Source organism: Scyliorhinus torazame, chromosome 11 (assembly GCF_047496885.1).
Source record: "Scyliorhinus torazame isolate Kashiwa2021f chromosome 11, sScyTor2.1, whole genome shotgun sequence".
In the NCBI taxonomy this organism is placed as follows: domain Eukaryota; kingdom Metazoa; phylum Chordata; class Chondrichthyes; order Carcharhiniformes; family Scyliorhinidae; genus Scyliorhinus; species Scyliorhinus torazame.
This window is the reverse complement of record NC_092717.1, coordinates 217,004,241-217,026,461: the sequence shown is the minus strand read 5'-3', so window position 1 is coordinate 217,026,461 and position 22,221 is coordinate 217,004,241. Positions and strand designations below refer to the sequence as shown.

The 22,221-nt window shown below is 47.5% G+C and overlaps 1 protein-coding gene across 4 annotated transcripts in view; it reads left to right on the top strand.

Moving 5' to 3' along the window:
- The window catches only part of dennd3a (DENN/MADD domain containing 3a), a 198,225-nt gene that overhangs the window by 83,601 nt on the left and 92,403 nt on the right, over window positions 1-22,221 (top strand). For all 4 annotated transcript variants that reach the window (XM_072468310.1, XM_072468309.1, XM_072468312.1 and 1 more), the window contains exons 10-12: window positions 6,410-6,565; window positions 12,112-12,208; window positions 13,234-13,337. In XM_072468310.1, coding sequence (XP_072324411.1) covers window positions 6,410-6,565; window positions 12,112-12,208; window positions 13,234-13,337 — 357 coding nt within the window. The remainder of the gene's footprint in view (window positions 1-6,409; window positions 6,566-12,111; window positions 12,209-13,233; window positions 13,338-22,221) is intronic.

Here is a 22,221-nt window from a genome sequence, read left to right as displayed (position 1 = left end):
CCATTGTTGCGAGCTAGCTGGGGTTCGCTGAGCAAGTGCTGCTTAAGTACTGCTGAACTTTGTTAGTGGGAGACTGGTGAGCGTGGTCCCAGCGAATCAGCTGGCGAGCCTTCAGTTGCGGCGAGAAGCCCGTGAGGCCTCGTTAAGTGGATCAGTTAACGTTTGAAGTAAAAAAAACCTCACCATTATTCTTAGAATTCCCCCTATACCAAAAAGGGTCAATAAGACATTCTAAATGGTGAACTGGGATTCTCACTCCCTGACTCCTATGCAGACTTAGGTATTATTTGGGTCAATCTATATTTTCAAGTTATCCCCCAGTATAACCCATATCTTCATAGAAGATTTCATCTACTTACCACTTAGTAGCCTCAATCCTGGGTCCCGCGTGGCTAAGTAAAGTAGACTTTGTAATAACCACTGTTTCAGGTTGAAACTTTGTTATTTTATTTTTATTTTTTTCTTTTAAAAGATAAAATCACTGTCTTTACAGAAAAGTAAAAAGATCTTGCTTCTGGATTCTCCCGGTTGGTTGAAAAAACCTTCAGTTCTACCGTGACAATCTCTCTTTATATTTTGGTTTTCTCCTGATGGATTCACTGTTCTGCTCAGTTTCTGTGTTCTATCCTTCCCATGACCGAGGGCAGCTATGAGAGCTGACTCCACTGGCTGCTTCGATTTAGGGTTTATATTTCCCTTCTAGCAGTTATTAAGTTTATATGACATTATCGTAAAGTAACTTTGTTTTGCTCTTGATTGTTCAATGTACCTTTAATTTTAATTACTTCTAACACAACTATGTATTCATGCTGAGCATGACTTTAGCTCATCGAACTCTGATTACGTTTTTTTCCTTTGTAATGTTCAAAAGTGCTTTGATCCCAGAGGGGTTCTGGTTCCTGTCACTTCTAAAGTTGCTTTATTACCAAATAGTGCCCTTAACTTGTCAGAACTCTGACTCCGATTTGGGGTTAACTTGTGCTCTTGTGGACACGTCGTCGCCGGCTTCCCACATTCAACTGGTGTCAGCAGGATTTCACACCTAAACATTTGTCACCCAGTTCAACTCAAGATCCTGGCAATTCTTTAATAACTGCTAACTAAAATAATTAACTTCAAAGAAGGTGCAAAATATTGTTTCCCTTCATGTAACTAAAAGTTCAATCTGCTTTAACTTGAAAGACATGCATCAATTTTACAGCATGAGCTGTCACAAACTGTTTTCTTAACGCCTGTTTGATGAAGGCTATCTGCATTTCAAACTTCTTTTGCTGAATACTGTTAACCCTTCGTGGGATTTTTCCCTACATTTTCTCATGTACTCTCAGGTTAGGTTTTGCCAGACTTCCATGTTTCAAATGACATAGTTTCCATTTTTACTTTACACGTTGAATTCCCCCGCTGGCCTTGCGGCAATTCAAGTTCACTACCACACGTAGAGATTTTTCTGGAGACTCATGGCCTATGACTCCATTGCTGTTTGGGAGTTATTTCAAAGAACAAAGAACAAAGAAATGTACAGCACAGGAAGAGGCCCTTCGGCCCTCCAAGCCCATGCCGACCATGCTGCCCGACTAAACTACAATCTTCTACACTTCTTGGGTCCGAATCCCTCTATTCCCATCCTATTCATGTATTTGTCAAGATGCCCCTTAAATGTCACTATCGTCCCTGCTTCCACCACCTCCTCTGGCAGCGAGTTCCAGGCACACATTACCCTCTGCGTAAAAAACGTGCCTTGTACATTTACTCTAAACCTTGCCCCTCTCACCTTAAACCTATGCCCCCTAGTAATTGGCCCCTCTACCCCGGGGAAAAGCCTCTGACTATCCACTCTGTCTGTGCCCCTCATAATTTTGTAGACCTCTATCAGGTCGCCCCTCAACCTCCTTCGTTCCAGTGAGAACAAACCGAGTTTATTCAACCGCTCCTCATAGCTAATGCCCTCCATACCAGGCAACATTCTGGTAAATCTCTTTTGCACCCTCTCTAAAGCCTCCACATCCTTCTGGTAGTGTGGCGACCAGAATTGAACACTATACTCCAAGTGTGGCCTAACTAAGGTTCTATACAGCTGCAACATGACTTGCCAATTCTTATACTCAGTGTCCCGGCCAATGAAGGCAAGCATGCCGTATGCCTTCTTGACTACTTTCTCCACCTGTGTTGCCCCTTTCAATGACCTGTGTACCTGTACTCCTAGATCTCTTTGACTTTCAATACTCTTGAGGGTTCTACCATTCACTGTATATTCCCTGCCTGCATTAGACCTTCCAATATGCATTACCTCACATTTGTCCGGATTAAACTCCATCTGCCATCTCTCCGCCCAAGTCTCCAAACAATCTAAATCCTGCTGTATCCTCTGACAGTCCTCATCGCTATCCACAATTCCACCAACCTTTGTGTCGTCTGCAAACTTACTAATCAGACCAGTTACATTTTCCTCCAAATCATTTATATATACTACAAACAGCAAAGGTCCCAGCATTGATCCCTGTGGAACACCACTGGTCACAGCCCTCCAATTAGAAAAGCATCCTTCCATTGCTACTCTCTGCCTTCTATGACCTAGCCAGTTCTGTATCCATCTTGCCAGCTCACCCCTGATCCCGTGTGACTTCACCTTTTGTACTAGCCTACCATGAGGGACCTTGTCAAAGGCCTTACTGAAGTCCATATAGACAACATCCACTGCCCTACCTGCATCAATCATCTTAGTGACCACCTCGAAAAACTCTATCAAGTTAGTGAGACACGACCTCCCCTTCACAAAACCATGCTGCCTCTCACTAATACGTCCATTTGCTTCCAAATGGGCGTAGATCCTGTCTCGAAGAATTCTCTCCAGTAATTTCCCTACCACTGAAGTAAGGCTCACCGGCCTGTAGTTCCCTGGATTATCCTTGCTACCCTTCTTAAACAGAGGAACAACATTGGCTATTCTCCAGTCCTCCGGGACATCACCTGAAGACAGTGAGGATCCAAAGATTTCTGTCAAGGCCTCAGCAATTTCCTCTCCAGCCTCCTTCAGTATTCTGGGGTAGATCCCATCAGGCCCTGGGGACTTATCTACCTTAATATTTTTTAAGACACCCAACACCTCGTCTTTTTGGATCTCAATGTGACCCAGGCTATCTACACACCCTTCTCCAGACTCAACATTTACCAATTTCTTCTCTTTGGTGAATACTGATGCAAAGTATTCATTTAGTACCTCGCCCATTTCCTCTGGCTCCACACATAGATTCCCTTGCCTATCCTTCAGTGGGCCAACCCTTTCCCTGGCTACCCTCTTGCTTTTCATGTACGTGTAAAAAGCCTTGGGATTTTCCTTAACCCTATTTGCCAATGACTTTTCGTGACCCCTTCTAGCCCTCCTGACTTCTTGCTTAAGTTCTTTCCTACTTTCCTTATATTCCACACAGGCTTCGTCTGTTCCCAGCCTTTTAGCCCTGACAAATGCCTCCTTTTTCTTTTTGACGAGGCCTACAATATCTCTCGTTATCCAAGGTTCCCGAAAATTGCCGTATTTATCCTTCTTCCTGACAGGAACATGCCGGTCCTGAATTCCTTTCAACTGACACTTGAAAGCCTCCCACATGTCAGATGTTGATTTGCCCTCAAACATCCGCCCCCAATCTATGTTCTTCAGTTCCCACCTAATATTGTTATAATTAGCCATCCCCCAATTTAGCACATTCATCCTAGGACCATTCTTATCCTTGTCCACCAGCACTTTAAAACTTACTGAATTGTGGTCACTGTTCCCGAAATGCTCCCCTACTGAAACATCTACCACCTGGCCGGGCTCATTCCCCAATACCAGGTCCAGTACCGCCCCTTCCCTAGTTCGACTGTCCACATATTGTCCTCCTGGATGCTCCTTACAAACTCCGCCCCATCTAAGCCCCTGGCACTAAGTGAGTCCCAGTCAATATTGGGGAAGTTGAAGTCTCCCGTCACCACAACCCTGTTGTTTTTACTCTTTTCCAAAATCTGTCTACCTATCTGCTCCTCTATCTCCCGCTGGCTGTTGGGAGGCCTGTAGTAAACCCCCAACATTGTGACTGCACCCTTCTTATTCCTGATCTCTACCCATATAGCCTCACTGCCCTCTGAGGTGTTCTCCCCCAGTACAGCTGTGATGTTCTCCCTAACCAGTAGCGCAACTCCGCCACCCCTTTTACATCCCCCTCTATCCCGCCTGAAACATCTAAATCCTGGAACGTTTAGCTGCCAATCCTGCCCTTCCCTCAACCAGGTCTCTGATATGGCAACAACATCATCGTTCCATTAAAACATATGCACTTCAGGCCACCAGACCCGCTGTGTTCAGCAACTTCTCCCTGTCTGCTCTGGTCAGAGCCCCACTGTCCCTATTCCCTCGTTCTCCCTCAATGCTCTCACCTTCTGACCTATTGCTCCCGTGCCCACCCCCCTGCCATACTAGTTTAAACCCTCCCGTGTGACACTAGCAAACCTCGCGGCCAGGATATTTATGCCTCTCCAGTTTAGATGCAACCCGTCCTTCTTATATAGGTCACACCTGCCCCGGAAGAGCTCCCAGTGGTCCAGATAACGGAAACCCTCCCTCCTACACCAGCTGTTTAGCCACGTGTTTAGCTGCTCCATCTTCCTATTTCTAGCCTCACTGGCACGTGGCACAGGGAGTAATCCCGAGATTACAACCCTAGAGGTCCTGTCTTTTAACTTTCTGCCTAGCTCCCTGAACCCCTGCTGCAGGACCTCATGCCCCTTCCTGCCTATGTCGTTAGTACCAATATGTACAACGACCTCTGCCTGTTTGCCCTCCCCCTTCAGGATGCCCTCTACCCGTTCGGCGACATCCTGGACCCTGGCACCAGGGAGGCAACATACCATCCTGGAGTCTCTTTCACGTCCACAGAAGCGCCTATCTGTGCCCCTGACTATAGAGTCCCCTATTACTATTGCTCTTCTGCTCTTTGACCCTCCCTTCTGAACATCAGAGCCAGCCGTGGTGCCACTGCTCTGGCTGCTGCTGTTTTCCCTTGATAGGCTATCCCCCCCGACAGTATCCAAAGGGGTATACCTGTTCGAGAGGGGGACAACCACAGGGGATTCCTGCACTGACTGCCTGCCCTTTCTGGTGGTCACCCATTTCTCTGCCTGCACCTTGGGTGTGACCACATTTATATAACTGTGATCTATGACGCTTTCCACCACCTACATGCTCCTAAGTGCATCCAATTGCTGCTCCAACCGAACCATGCGGTCTGTGAGGAGCTCCAGTTGGGTGCACTTTCTGTCGATGAAGCCACCTGGGACGCTGGAAGGCTCCCGGACCTGCCACATCTCACAGTCAGAGCACAGCACCCCCTAACTGACATTGCGTCAATTAATTAAAATTAAAAGTTTAAAAAAATTTTAAATATTTTTTTATTTTTTATTTTTTTTAAAAGTTACTGTTAACTATCTGTTTCCTAGCACTAGATTGCTAATATAAATGCGAAAGCTAAATATGGTACTCTCCGATCTCTGGCTTAGATACCCCTCTAAATTATAATTAAGTAATTATGTTTAATTAGTTACCAATGCTTAATTTTTTCAATTTAGTGTAGATTCCCAAACAGCCACTCAGGTCACAGCTTTTCTGTTTCCCCCCGACACACACAATTTGAAAAAGGTATAAAAGTAAAAATGAGTAAAAATCACTTACTTACCTTCTGAGTGTCCTAGATGTTCTCAGGTTCCCTCCCTGACAGAGACTGCTCCTCCTCCTCCGAACGGCTCCCGAAACTAGGCCGCGATCTTTTAAAATCTCCGCTCTGACTCGCAGCTCCCGCGCTTTTTAAATCTCCCGGCTCTCTCTCCTCTCGCGCTGTTTTCAATGTCCCGGCTCTCTTTCCCCCCGCGCTTTTTAAATCTCCCGGCTCACTCTCCTCTCGCGCTGTTTTCAATGTCCCGGCTGTCTCTCCTCTCGCGCTGTTTTCACTGTCCCGGCTTTCTCTCCTCACCCGCTGTTTTCACTGTCCCGGCTTTCTCTCCTACCGCGCTGTTTTCAATGTCCCGGCTGTCTCTCCTCTCCCGCTGTTTTCACTGTCCTGGCTAACTCTCCTCTCGCGCTGTTTTCACTGTCCCGGCTGTCTCTCCACACGCGCTGTTTTCACTGTCCCGGCTGTCTCTCCTCCCGTGCTGTTTTCACTGTCCCGGCTCTCCTCTCCCGCTGTTTTCCTATAACATTTCGTAATAACATGTAGGCTGATATTTGGGGTGGGAAAGAAACGTTGCATGCAAGACATCACAAATCTGAAATAATCTGCATCCTGTCGTTTATGTCACCATTGTCAATCTGTAACATCTTAAGGAGGCTGTGTTATAAATAGACCTTCGAAAGCTTGATTCTATAAATGCTTTTTTTTTTCAGGGTTAAAAGCCTACAATTGTATTATGATCTGGAGCTGTCTCACTTGGGCTCCTGCACAGATATTTCAGATTCACGGACACTCCGAAAGGACTGGCAGCAGAATTTAAACTCACAGATTCAGGAAATCTGCTTGGAACTGATGGTTAATATCTTCAGGTATGAATTGCAACTTCAGGAACACTTTGCCTTTATGGAGCTCACCTTTGGACCCTCACCTAACTTTCAGACAATGTTTACAAATGAAAATAAATTTGAAGCATCTAGTCTAAAAGTTATGATTCTGGTCCATGCAGTGGGATGAGACTTCCATCAATTTGTTTTCCCTTGCCTTGACCAGTTGCAAATTATTTGAACATTCAAGGACCATTTCTGTCATTAATAATATTACTGAGTTGTTCACCCTGTGGATGCAGTGGGATTTTGGGCCAGCACGTGTCTGTTTGGTTGGGTGCTGTGGCTGTCACTCAAGCCAATCAACCACTTCAGTGGTGAAGTAAAAATAGTTGCTGATGTTCAAGCGAGTAAAGGAGACAAGAGTTCTGCTTCTCCACAAAACACCTTTATTTCTTTGATCCAACTTCATACACAAATCTCCACCAACAAATAGTGCCACATGTAACCCCTTTATTAATCAGTGACTTCTATTGGATAATTGACATCAAATTAGTATTTAATTGGAAGGTTGGTTAACCCATTCCTAACAGCAGATTACCTGCACATGATCTATTGCAGTTTCTGCGGCATTTCGGCGTTTTCCGGGTTTCGCCGGTCGGGATTTCTTTGGCTGTTGGGGCCTGAGGGACGGGTGCCGGGTCGGGCCGATGTGGACCCCCGGGACCGGAGGAGCAGGGGCATCGAGCCCGAAGCAAGCGGCGGGGGAGGAGCGTGGCCTGAGGCGAGGCCTGAATCCAGCGCGAATGCAGAGGGGGAGCAGCGCACACCGGGTGGCCCCGCCCGCTGCAAATGAATGTTTGGGATGTTTGATGTCCGGTCCCAGGAGAAGAGATGTTTTGAACTTTGATTTTTAAATTTTTTTATTTATTTTGCAAAAAATTATTTAAACATTTTTTCCCCTTAAATTTAATTTTTCCCTTTTTTATTTTTATATATTTTACTATTTTATTATTTATCTCGAGATTGAAGAAAGAAGGAGAAAAATATTAAGTGGTTAAGGGATGCCAAAAGCAGCTGTGAAGAAGGGAAGAAACGCGGGCTCGCCGCCAAAGGAGAGGACCAGTAAAAGCGCTGACAAGATGGCGGATTCCGGACCGCGTGGTGGGGCTGCACTACTTAAAGTGGAAAGGATGACCGAGGTGATGGCTGAGGAGCTGGAGAAACAGTTTGCGAGGTACATGGAGGCATTGAGGAAGGAGATGGCGATCGCACTGAGATCATTGGTGGAGAAGGCAATTATCCCGGTGAGGGTGGATGTGGCAAAGGCATCAGCTGAGATGAGAGAACAGGGTGAAAAGATGAAGGAAGTGGAAGAGGCCATGTCGCAGCACAGCGACCCGTTCACCTCGATGGGAGACGAACTACAGAGGGTGATGGAGGTCAACAGAGGATTCCGAGCAAAGATCGAGGACTTGGAGAACTGCTCGAGGTGGCAAAATCTGAGAATTGTGGGCTTACCTGAAGGGGCATCTGCTCAAGGTGAACTGAGTACTTTGCTAAGAGGCTGGCGGAGTTGATGGGGGAGACCCCTCTCGATACGAACTGGACCGAGCTCATCGGTCGTTAAGGCCGAAACCCAAAGTAAATGAGGCTCCGAGAGTAGTAATTATCTGCTTCCATAAATACCACATGAAGGAGGTGGTGTTAAATTGGGCGAAACAGAAGTGGGAGGTGCAGTGGGATGGTACTAGAGTTCGGATTTACCAGGACTTGACGGTAGAGTTGGCAAAGAGACGAGCGGCGATCCTTTGTTGTATCGTGCCGAGTGAAGGTGGCACGATACAACAAAGAACTGCGATTTGGTATGGTGTACCCGGCAAAGCTGAGGGTGACGTACAACACCAAAGATTTTTATCTTGAAACGGTGGAGGCAGCTGAGGCGTTCATGAAGGCAGAAGGCTTGGGACAGAAGTGAGGAGTGTAGCTAGAAGAGAGATCGTGGACTGTGATTGGGGAGCTGGAAAATGTATAAATGTTATAGCTTTCTTTTCACTGACCTGTATTGTAACTTACTTGACTTCACATTGTTATAGAGTTTAAGTTTTTGCTTGGTTTGATTGGCATATTTGCTCCTTTTTTTTGTCGCAACGGTTATACGTTATTTCATTGAATTGCTGGGTTAGATTGTTTTTCTTCTGTGACTGGCAAGTTGGAATGGTCTCCCTTTGTCATTGGCGGGTCGGGTACAGGCGGTTAAAATCAATGTGCTGCCGTGATTCCTGTTTATTTTTAAATGCCTGCCGATCTTCCTGCCAAGGCATTTTTTAGAGAGATTGAAGGATGATTACCTCGTTCATATGGGGAGGGAAGGTGGCCAGAATTAAGGCAGGCAGGGGTTTTGGATCTTCCGAACCTGATGTATTATTACTGGGCGGCGAATGTGGAGAAGGTACGGAGCTGGGTCAGAGGAGTTGATTCCCAATGCATCAGAATGGAGGAGAGTTTGAGTAGGGGGTCGGGATTGAAGGCGCTTGCGACAGTGCCACTCCCGACGGCCCCGCGGAGATACTTCGGGAGTCCGGTAGTAATAGCTTTGTTGAGAATTTGGAGGCAGTTTCGACAGCACTTAGGGTTGGGAGCAGGGTCAAGGGAAATGCCGATTCGGGGGAACCATAGATTTGAACCAGGGAGGTGGGATGGAAATTTTCGGAGATGGGAGGAGAAAGAAATTAGGACACTAAAAGATTTATTTATTGGGGCTCATTTTGCGGGATTGAAGGAGCTGGGAGTGAAGTATGGGCTGGAGCAGGGGGAAATATTTAGATACATGCAGGTTTGAGACTTGGCCAGAAAGGAGATACAGAGCTTCCCAGTAGAGCCGTTCTCCACATTGCGGGAGGAGGTGCTGATGACAGGGGGACTGGAGAAGGGGGTAGTATCGGAGGTTTACGGGGCTATTTTGGAGGAGGAGAAGGTGCGGCTAGAAGGGATGAAGGCAAAGTGGGAGGAAGAGTTGGGAGAGGATATGGAGGAGGGGTTCTGGTGTGAGGTGCTCTGGAGGGTGAACACCTCCACCTTGAGTGCGAAATTGGGGCTGATACAGCTGAAGGTGGTGTATAGAGCGCACCTTACAAGGGCGAGGATGAGCCAGCTCTTTGAGGGGGTAGAAAATGTGTGTGAACGTTGCGGGGTGCCCCCGCAAAACACGTTCATATGTTTTGGTCCTGTCCAAAGCTGAAGGATTACTGGAAGGAGGTGTTTAGGGTCATCTCTAAAGTGGTGCACGGGAAACTGGACCCGGGTCCTCAGGAGGCCACATTCGGGGTGTCGGACCAGCTGGGGTTTGGAAACGGGCGCAGAAGCAGATATTGTAGCTTTCGCCTCGTTGATCGCCCAAAGGCGGATCCTGTTAGGGTGGAGATCAACCTCTCCGCCCTGGCGTTGCAGGGGGACCTGCTGGAATTCATAACGCTTGAAAAGATCAAATTTGAACCGAGGGGAAGGATGGAGGGGTTTTACAATTCATGGGCGTTATTCATTATGCACTTTCGAGAATTGGATTACATCGAACATTAGTGGGGGTGGGGGGGGGGGGGGCTGGGAGGGTTGGGGGGAGGGGGTGAGGGACTGTGTGTTAATAATGATTATGGATGATATCTGATTCCTTTTTGTCATTTGTTTATGTTAACATGTTTGGGGTTTGGTGGGAGGATCGGATCGTTGTTGTTGTTATGGGGATTGACATTACATTCGTTACTGATTATTGTTTCTTGTTGGGTGTAAATTTGTGAGAAAATGAAAAAGGAGGAGAATAAAAAATATTTAAAGAAAAAACTTTGTCAGTGCATTGTTGCTCTTGTTCCTTACCAAAGTGCAACCTTCTGAGATCTCCACTCCTCCATTTCTGCTTTCCTATGTGTTCCTCATTTTGTTATAAATTGTCAAATGAAGGTCTGAGGCTTGCTGCAGCAAAACACACTGTTGTTTTCACAGTCGTGCTTGGAGAAGATCCAGGTTCCTTCAGATTGCACAGCCTTCATTTATTTTCCTTTTGAAAAATCTAGGCCCAGAGATGAGAATGGATCTGCGATGTCAGTGTAGTGTATACAACACATAATGTGTGGGCTGTCATCACAAATGGCAAGCATTTTGTTAAATAGAGAGTTGAGAAAGTTCATATTTTTCCAAAAATCCAGATGGAGACTGTTTTTTCATGTGAACGAAATGGGATTTAATTTGTGGAAATTGGTTTAAAACTTTGCATTAATAATGCCCAGATGCTTTTCATAATTATCATGGCAAATTAGAAGGTGGGGGGACGGGAATGCACGGGAGCCAACGGGACCACAGAGAGCAGACAGAAAGGGGAGGGGTATCACGGGGGTAGAGGGGGCATAGGCCAGAGGAAACAACAAGGGGGAGGCCAGAAAGCAGCTGACACGAAGGAGAACCCTCAAAAGCAGGCCAACAACAGAATGGGATGAGGGAAGAAGGGAGGAGAGGGCAAGCGATCGGAGATTGTGGGGGGGGAGAAGGAGGGCACTGCCCACATATAAACACCAGACAACTACCCTCAGTGAAGGGACAAGGAAAGGATCCTGAACCAGCGACTGAAGGGAGGTTGGGGGGACGGGGACGCGGGGCGATACCGAAAAATAACAACTTGTGAATTGTAACTGTCTCATCTATCTTTAACAAGTGTACAGTGTATAAAATGTAAAAACTTGCGTAAAAATATAAAAAAAGAATATTTTCTTTACCTCTCAACCATCCTTTTCGCTCTGTGTTTGTCTGTGTGTGTCGAGAGTGGGAGTAGCTAAAATGGGGGGTTGCAGGGTTGGGAAAAGGGGTATTAGATAGTCAGTTACATTTTTCTATCAGTTTAATTATAATTGCTGTTACTAATAAAAGATTACTTGTGCTTAAATTGACAAACCTGTGGAGTGTAGTCAACTTAACTCGAGCAAAACCACATGTATTAATATAAAATCTAATTTCACATGTGTTACAACTCTGGGTTGAGTGAGGCTGGAATTGACCGCACACTGGACCAGGGTGTGGTTACATTAGCATCATGATTGAAGCCGCTACACACTTTGCTATGTGTCAAACAGGCATGATACTGGTCAGAAGACTTCCTATTTTCACCTCTTGGAAGTAAAAATTATCGTTGTGTCTTTTGTAATGGAGAGTGCCACACTTGGAAAACCAAGATCATATCGGTGTTGTCACAATTGCTTCAGGGGACTTGCTTGAAATAGAGTGGTTGACCCTGAACTGTTTTAACATAAAAGTGAAAAAAGCTTCCTCTAACAAATGCACCTGGAAAAAACAAAATAGTGTGGCATTGTGCAGAGTAAATTTCTTCTAACGCAGTTTTCCTCAAAAATGGCAGTGCTTCGTTATCTAAGAAACCGAGTTCTCCTTTATTTAATAAACGTGTCTTGGTTATATGTTGAAATAATTGTATACATAGTCCATAATTTTAATTTCCATGCATAATGGGTACCAAAATAATGCTGAATCATTAAAATTTTGAAATTTCAAATTATTGACTGCAGAATTTAATAATGCCATTATTATTGCAGAGAAGTGTCAGCCCATCTTAATTATGAATATCGCATCTTCAACAGTGAAGAATTTTTGAAGACCAGAACTGTTTCAGATCGGCCTTTTTACAAAAAGGTAGTCACTTAACTACAATTTGCACATATGAAAATTATACTGATGCCATGGACATATAAATTTCAACTTGAATGGAAACCATTTGTGGCCGGGCTGCCTCATGCAATTAAGTTATCTCCTCAAATTTGATTTCACTGCTGTTTCCCTGTCTCATCTCATTTATCTTGGAAGCTTTTATAAATCTTATTTTTTTCTTAAATGTTTATTCAGTATTCACACTCCTCGCTATTTCTGTTCCTCTGCTCCTTTTTATTACACAATTTAGAGTATGTTTTCATTCTTGCAATTTCCATTGTAGAATATAGATTTCCTGTACTATTATTCAAAATGTTTTCAATAGAAACATTCTACATTCTATAAGAATGATTTTTTTTGATGCTGTTTGAAACAAACAATAATATAATGAGGAAATTATCTTCGTTTTTTAAGTTAATGAAGGGACATGAGATGAATGTGGACCCGCTTAATGCAAAACAGGTTGTTTAGCGCAGAAACATGGTCGAAAATCTGAGGAAACGATTATGTTGAGAAAACATAAACTTAACATAAACATAAACTGAACAGGTGCCGGAATGCGGCGACTAGGGGCTTTTAACAGTAACTTCATTGAAGCCCACTTGTGACAATAAGCTATTATTATTATTACTTGACATATAGAATAACTTTATCATTTGTAACTGAGAATGCAATATTACAGTTGTGTAATGAAACCATAAAGAATGGGATCACAGTTTGACTATATATAATTTAGGCTCAGTACAGTAATTCCTAACTCTCATTCAAAAAGTAATTGGATGCATCACTAATTATAATTTAACTTGGACCATAAATTTCTTGTCTTTATATTGAAGATTTTCACAATGTCTCTCTTTTCATGTCATATGTTCTCTTCACCTTTGAAAGGAAAATATAGATTTGAGATGGGTGTGCAGATGCCTAGCTTCAGCTTTGTCTTGGCACTAGATTTACTATTCACTTACTCAAGATTCACATATTTAAGATGATTTTATTATTACAAATTCTAGGTATTGGAGACCTATATATTCCATTCCTTCCTTAAAGCTCGTTTGAGTGGAAAGATGGATGCTTTTGGCTGCATGGAACTCCGCATTTATTCTGAAAATGACAGGTAAAACTCTGAAAGGACATCATGTTTTCAAAACTGCAATTCCTCCCAAAATATTATGTTGAAAATTGTGGACTGTAAATTATATCCTAAATTAGCTGTTAAGTTTAAAATAATTGAGGAATATTCTGATGGTTCTTGCAACAGAGTATTGAGTTCCCATCCAGAGAGCCCTGAACAGGATTTCAATCACAACTGTTATCAATACAATTGCCAGATAGCAGAATGAAGTATTTCGCCAAGGTGTGAGTTATGTCATTTAGATGACCTCTCCTACCCAATTAGTGATTCTAATTAAATTTATGTCATGTTGCCTTATGTAACATAAAGTTTCTTAAATAGTTTATTTTTTGTGTTAAAGTTCATTAGCAGACTCATGTGAATGTGTTCATAACGTAGCTCCACGGTTTCTAAAAGAAAAGTTTGGAACTATCAAGCCTGGTTAAATTTTGGCATCTGACTTGTTCAGTAGCAAAATCAGCTGTGATCATAACGGGAGATGAATGGAAATGGAAGAGAATGAATTCCACCCCTCTTAAGCTGCACAAACCATAGAATTGCTACCGTGCAGAAGGAGGCCATTTGGCTCATCGGGTCTGCACCGACTCTCTGAAAGACCACCTTTCCTCGGCCCACTCCCCTGAACAAAGAACAAAGAAAAGTACAGCACAGGAACAGCCCTTCGGCCATCCAAGCCTGTGCCGACCCATGCTGCCCATCTAAACTAAAATCTTCTACACTTCCTGGGTCCTTATCCCTCTATTCCCATCCTATTCATGTATTTGTCAAGATGCCCCTTAAATGTCACTATCGTCCCTGCTGTCATGATATTCAAACACACACATCATGATAGACACACCAACAGACAAATCAGAACACACAACACCACAACCAATCACAGACAAAGACAGGGACAGTATAAAAGGACAAACACGACACCTGGTGGGCAGTAGATCTGGGGACAAGGACAACGACAAGACCTGTTTAAACATCACAGACAGGGAGTCCCCACGTGCAGAGTATCAAGACAAAGCTGTAGATAGTAAGTTTGAATAAAACAGCGTTGTACCAAATACAACTGTGTTGGCTCATCTGTGTGTCAGAACGCCCAACACCACACCTGCTTCTACCACCTTCTCCGGCAGAGAGTTCCAGGCACCCACTACCCTCTGTGTAAAAAAAAAAAAAAAAACTTGCCTCGTACACCTCCTCTAAACCTTGCCCCTCGCACCTTAAACCTATGCCCCCTTGTAATTGACCCCTCTACCCTGGGAAAAAGCCTCTGACTATCCACTCTGTCTATGCCCCTCATAATTTTGTAGACCTTTATCAGGTCGCCCCTCAACCTCCGTCGTTCCAGTGAGAACAAACCGAGTTTATTCTTTTTAAAAAAAAATATTTATTGAAGTTTTTTAACACAATTTTTCTCCCTTACAAACAATAACACCCCCCCCCCCCCCACCCCGTAACAAAAAAAACCGAGAAATCGCGCATGGCAAAATGATATATTTACACAGCTTTGTACACTGGCCCTGGCCCTCACCCGTAAATGCCAGTTTCCCCAACCCTTCATGTTATCTCTTGCTCATCCACCCTCCCAGGCAGTTCCCCCCCCCCCAAAGGTTGCTGCTGCTGCTGACCGACCTTCCTCTAACGCTCCGCAAGATAGTCTAGGAACGCCTGTAAAACCCCTGGGCAGACCCTCTCAAGGCGAACTTAATCCTCTCCAACTTTATGAACCCAGCCATATCATTTATCCAGGCCTCCAGGCTGGGGGGCTTCGCCTCCTTCCACATTAGCAAGATCCTTCGCCAGGCTACTAGGGACGCAAAGGCCAGAATGACGGCCTCTTTTTCCTCATGCACTCCCGGTTCGTCCACTACTCCAAATATTGCTAGCCCCCAGCTTGGCTTGACCCGGACTTTCACCACCTGAGATATTGCTCCCGCCACTCCTCTCCAGAACCCCTCCAGTGCCGGGCATGACCAAAACATATGGACATGGTTCGCCGGGCTCCCTGAGCACCTTCCACATCTGTCCTCTACCCCAAAGAACCTACTCAACCTCGCCCCCGTCAAGTGCGCTCTGTGGACCACCTTACATTGTATCAGGCTGAGCCTGGCACACGAGGAGGAGGAATTAACCCTACCTAGGGCATCAGCCCACAGACCTTCCTCGATCTCCTCCCCCAGCTCCTCCTCCCATTTACCCTTCAACTCTTCTACCAGCGCTTCCCCCTCTTCTTTCAACTCCTGGTGTATTTCCGACACCTTGCCCTCCCCAACCATACACCCGAGATCACCCTATCTTGAACTTCTTGTTCCGGGAGCAATGGGAATTCCCTCACCTGTCGTCTCACAAAAGCCCTCACCTCCATATATCTAAAGGCATTTCCCGGGGATAACTCAAACTTCTCCTCCAGTGCCCCTAGTCTCGCAAACGTCCCGTCGATGAACAGGTCCCCCATTCTCCCAATCCCCGCCCAATGCCAGCTCTGGAACCCCCCGTCCATCTTCCCCGGGACAAACCGGTGGTTACCCCTGATCGGGGACCACACCGATGCTCCCATTGCACCCCAGTGCCGTCTCCACTGGCCCCAGATCCTTAGCGTTGCGGCCACCACCGGGCTCGTGGTATACTTTATCGGCGAGAGCGGCAGCGGTGCCGTCACCAACGCCCCCAGGCTCGTTCCTTTACAGGACGCCATCTCCATCCTCTTCCATGCCGCCCCCTCTCCCTCCATAACCCACTTGCGGATCATCGCCACATTTGCTGCCCAGTAGTAGCTCCCCAGGTTTGGCAGCGCCAACCCTCCTCGGTCCCTACTGCATTCCAGGAACCCTCTCCTTACTCTCGGGGTCTTATTCGCCCACACAAACCCCATAATACTCCTGCCTACTCTCTTAAAAAAGGCCTTAGGGATCACGATGGGAAGGCACTGAAACACAAACAGAAACCTCCGAAGGACCACCATTTTGACCGACTGCACTCTACCCGCCATCGAGAGCGGTAACTTGTCCCATCTTTTGAAATCCTCCTCCATTTGCTCCACCAACCTCATCAGATTCAGTTTATGTAGGGTCCCCCAACTCCTGGCTATCTGGATCCCCAGATACCGAAAGCTCCCCTCCGCCCTCCTCAGCGGTAGGTCCCCCATCCCTCTTTCTTGGTCCCCCGCCTGTAATACAAAGAGCTCACTCTTCCCTACATTGAGCTTATAGCCCGAAAACTCCCTAAACTCCCTTAGAGTCTGCATGACCTCCACCATCCCCTCCATTGGATCCGCCACGTAGAGCAACAGGTCATCCGCATATAGCGACACCTGATGCTCTTCTCCCCCTCGGACCACCCCCTTCCATTTATTAGACTCCCTCAATGACATGGCCAATGGTTCGATCGCCAATGCGAACAACAGGGGGGACAGGGGGCACCCCTGCCTCGCCCCTCGGTACAGTCGAAAGTACTCCGACCTCCGACTAAACTTGCCATCGGGGCTCTGTAAAGGAGCTTAAGCCAATTGATAAACCCTACCCCGAACCCAAACCTGCGCAGCACCTCCCAGAGGTACTCTCACTCTACTCGGTCAAAGGCCTTCTTCGTGTCCATAGCTGCCACTATCTCCACCTCTCCCTCCTCCGATGGCATCATTATCACGTTTAAGAGCCGCCGCACATTGATGTTTAGTTGCCTGCCCTTTACAAATCCCGTCTGGTCCTCGTGGATTACCCCCGGGACACAGTCCTCGATCCTCGTGGCCAGCACTTTTGCCAGCAACTTTGCATCCACATTGAGGAGCGAGATCGGCCTGTACGATCCACATTGCAGTGGGTCCTTGTCCCGCTTTAGGATCAAAGAAATTGTTGCTTCCGACATTGTCGGGGGCAGGGTCCCCATCTCTCTTGCCTCATTAAAGGTCCTCACCAGTAGCGGGGCCAACAGGTCTGCGTACTTCCTGTAGAACTCCACCGGGAATCCGTCCGGTCCCGGGGCCTTCCCCGCCTGCATGCTCCCCAAACCCTTGCTCAGCTCCTCCAACCTAATTGGTGCCCCCAAACCAGCCACCTCTTGCTCCTCCACCCTCTGGAATCTCAGCTGATCTAGGAATCGTCTCATCCCCTCTTCCCCCGCTGGGGGCTGGAATCTGACCAGCTCTTCATAAAAGGCATTGAATACCTCGTTTATTTTCGTCGCACTCCGAACCGTGGCTCCCCTTCCATCTTTGACTCCCCCTATTTCCCTCGCTGCCATCCTCTTACGGAGCTGGTGTGCCAGCATCCGACTAGCCTTTTCCCCATACTCGTAGGTCGCCCCCTGCGCTTTCCTCCACTGTGCCTCCGCCTTCCCTGTGGTCAACAGGTCAAACTCCGTCTGGAGCCGTCGTCTTTCCCCAAGTAATCTTTCCTCCGGGGCCTCTGCGTACCTCCTGTCCACTCTCAAAATCTCCCCCACTAACCTCTCCCCTTTCCATACCCTCTGTCTTCTCCCTATGAGCCCTAATGGAAATTAGCTCTCCCCTGATCACCGCCTTCAACGCCTCCCATACCACCCCCACCCGCACCTCCCCATTGTCGTTGGCCTCCAAGTACCTTTCGATACACCCCCTCACCTTCCCACACACCACTTCGTCCGCCAGCAGTCCCACATCCAGCCGCCACAACGGGCATTGGTCCCTCTCCTCTCCCAGCTCCAGTTCCACCCAGTGTGGGGCATGGTCCGAAACGGCTATAGCCGAATACTCCGTCCCCTCCACCCTCGGGATGAGCGCCCTACCCAGAACAAAGAAATCTATCCGGGAGTAGGCTTTGTGTACATGGGAGAAGAAAGAAAATTCCCTGGCCTGCGGCCTTGCAAACCGCCATGGGTCCACTCCCCCCATCTGATCCATAAACCCCCTAAGTACCTTGGCCGCCGCCGGCCTCTTTCCAGTCCTTGATTTGGAGCGGTCTAGTGCTGGATCCAACACTGTATTGAAGTCCCCTCCCATTATCAGGCCTCCTATCTCCAGGTCCGGAATGTGCCCCAACATGCGCTTCATGAATCCTGCATCATCCCAGTTCGGGGCGTATACGTTTACCAACACCACCCACATCCCTTGCAGCCTACCGCTCACCATTACATATCGCCCTCCATTGTCCGCTACAATAGTCTTGGCCTCAAATGACACCCGCTTTCCCACCAATATTGCCACCACTCTATTCTTCGCGTCCAGTCCCGAGTGGAATACCTGTCCTACCCATCCCTTTCTTAGCCTGACCTGGTCCGCCACCTTCAGGTGTGTCTCTTGGAGCATGGCCACATCCGCCTTCAGTCCCTTTAAGTGCGCGAACACTCGAGCCCTCTTCACCGGCCCATTGAGGCCCCTCACATTCCACGTTATCAGCCGGATTGGAGGGGCTCTCACCCCCCCCACGCCCCGCCGACTAGCCATCTCCTTTTCTGGGCCAGTCCCGTGTCCACGCCTCCCTCACCTTCCAGTCCCCCAGAGGGGGGATCCCCGACCCGTCCACCTCTTCTGTGTCCCATTCCCTTTCGGCCAGTGCAGCACCAACCCTTTTCTTCCCCCCCTCCCCTCCCCCCGCTAGACCCCTGTCTAGCTTTTATGCTCCCCCATGTCACTCCCGTAAGTCAGCTGACGCCTGCTGACCCCGGCTTCCCCCGCTGTCCCATTGACCTCCCCGCGTGGGAGTCTCCCAATCCATCTGCATTCCTTCATTCCCCTTCCCGCCTTTCTTCCCGCGCACGGGAAAACACCCCACGCTTTCCAAAACTCGCTCCGCCCCCTCTGGCGCAGCTCCTGTCGCGGCCTTGTCTCTCTCCACCAGCCCATGTAACATTTCCTGCGCGTGATTGACCCCCTATATGCAACCATCACACATCAAACCTCAAACATCCCCCCTACCCTCACAAATCCTCAGTTAAGAGTCCAACTTTTCGGCTTGTACAAAGGTCCACGCCTCTTCAGGCGTTTCAAAGTAATAGTGTTGGCCCTTGTATGTGACCCACAGTCGCGCTGGCTGCAGCATTCTGAATTTCACTTCTTTCCGGTACAACGCCGCTTTGGCCCGGTTGAAACCCGCTCTCCGCTTTGCAACCTCCGTGCTCCAGTCCTGGTATATTCGGATCTCTGCATTGTCCCACTTACTGCTCCGCTTCTTCTTGGCCCATCTCAGGACGCACTCTCTGTCCGTGAACCGGTGGAACCTCACCACCATCGCCCTTGGCGGCTCATTTGCCTGGGGCTTCTTCGCCAGCACCCGATGTGCCCCGTCCAACTCCAGTGGCCTCGAAGGTGCCTTTGTGCCCATCATCGCCTCGAGCATCGTGCTCGAGTATGCCCCGGCATCAGCCCCCTCCACTCCCTCAGGGAGACCCAGGATTCGCAGATTCTTTCTCCTCGACCTGTTCTCCAGGTCTCCGAGTCTTCCCGCCCACCTCTTGTGTAGCGCCTCGTTCTGCTCCACTCTCACCGCCAGGCCCACGAGCTTGTCCTCGTTCTGACTGACTCTTTTCTGTACCTCCTGGATCTTAGCTTCGTGGACCTTCTGGGTGATCCTGAGTCCTTCAATTGCCGAAAGCATAGGCGCCAACATCTCCTTGCGCATCTCCTCGCGCTGCTCCTCGAAGCAGCGCTTGATGAACTCCTGCAGCTCCCCTTTGTCCCTGGCCGCAGCCGTTTTGTTTTCTTTCCCTCGCTTCTCCCGCTGCTCCAGTGCCGCTCCTTTGGCCGTTACACTTCTGGTCCGTTTAAAAAGTCTATGGAAACTCCTGAAAAAGGTCTGAGAGTCAGTTCCAGACGGGAGCTGCCGAATGCGCGAGCTACTCCTCCATGGCCGCCACCGGTAGCCTCGTCCCTGCTTCTTCAATGGCCTTGGTAGATCATTTCACAGTTGTTCCCTCTGCTGCTAGAATTCACCTTTGATAGAGTCAAGTCAGATTGCAGCTTTAAGCTTGCCCTTCCCCCGCCTGCATGCTGGAAGAGGCTTTTGTCTAAACCTGCAGCCAAAGCCAAATCTTTTACTGTTTCTGCCGGGTCTGGTAGCCAAAAGACATAACATTCCTGGGGGACACTGTCAGGGGGATTGCTGCAGTCTTCTTGCCACACCGGGAAATGTCAAACAAATGCCGTGGGGGCCCTGTAAAAGAGCCCAAAAGTCCGTTCCAAGCGGGAGCTACCGAATATGCAACCAAGCTCTGCATAGCCGCACCCGGAAGTCCAAACCGAGTTTATTCAACCGCTCCTCATAGCTAATGCCCTCCATACCAGGCAACATCCTGGTAAATCTCTTCTGCACCCTCTCTAAAGCCTCCACACCCTTCTGGTAGTGTGGCAACCAGAATTGAACACTATACTCCAAGTGTGGCCTAACTAATGTTCTATACAGCTGCAACATGACTTGCCAATTCTTATACTCAATGCCCCGGCCAACGAAGGCAAGCATGCCGTATGCCTTCTTAACTACCGTCTCCACCTGTGTTGCCCCTTTCAGTGACCTGTGGACCTGTACACCTAGATCTCTCTGACTGTCAATTCTCTTGAGGGTTCTACCATTCACTGTATATTCCCTACCTGTATTAGACCTTCCTCACATTTGTCCGGATTAAACTCCATCTGCCATCTCTCCGCCCAAGTCTCCAAACTATCCTGCTGTATCCCCTGACAGTCCTCATCGCTATCTGCAATTCCACCAACCTTTGTGTCGTCTGCAAACTTACTAATCAGACCAGTTACATTTTCCTCCAAATCATTTATATATACTATGAACAGCAAAGGTCCCAGCACTGATCCCTGTGGAACACTACTAGTCACAGCCCTCCAATCAGAAAAGCACCCTTCCATTGCTACTCTTTGCCTTCTATGACCTAGCCAGTTCTGTATCCATCTTGCCAGCTCACCCCTGGTCCCGTGTGACTTCACCTTTTGTACCAGTCCGCCATGAGGGACCTTGTCAAAGGCCTTACTGAAGTCCATATAGACAACATCCACTGCCCTACCTGCATCAATCATCTTTGTGACCTCTTCGGAAAACTCTATCAAGCTAGTGAGACACGACCTCCCCTTCACAAACCGTGCTGCCTCTTGCTAATACGTCCATTTGCTTCCAAATGGGAGTAGATCCTGTCTCGAAGAATTCTCTCCAGTAATTTCCCTACCACTGACGTAAGGCTCACCGGCCTGTAGTTCCCTGGATTATCCTTGCTACCCTTCTTAAACAAAGGAACAACATTGGCTATTCTCCAGTCCTCTGGGACTTCACCTGAAGACAGTGAGGATCCAAAGATTTCTGTCAAGGCATCAGCAATTTCCTCTCTAGCCTCCTTCAGTATTCTGGGGTAGATCCCATCAGGCCCTGGGGACTTATCTACCTTATATTTTTCAAGACGCCCCTGCCCTATCTCTGTAATTTAGCATGGCCAATCGCCTAACCTGCACATCTTTGGACCGTGGAAGGAAACCGGAGCACCCGGAGAAAAACCGTGCAGGCACGTATAGGAAATCGGCTGTACAATTGATTTAGGGACAGTTATGTTTTGTTTCTTCACTTTTCCTTGCTTCTGAATTAAGACTTGATTACTACTGAATTATTGCATTTCAAGTTTATGTTGCCTTCAATTCATTTTCTAAACTGTTTTCCAGGAGTTGTTGCCAATGATACAGGTGGCTTTGTTTTCTTCTCCCTTCCTACGGCAATTTCTCGGTCACTGTTTGGAACCGATCACCATTGCTGATGATGGGAATTTATCATGTTTGAAATTATGGTTGTAAAATCATTTTGTTCTCTCTGTGATAGTGCACTGTTATTGCAACATGCTAGGCTTCTATTATGGCAGTCAAAGAGTCTTTACAGTTTAAAATTTAATTTGCTAATTTACAAGTAGTGTATTCAGC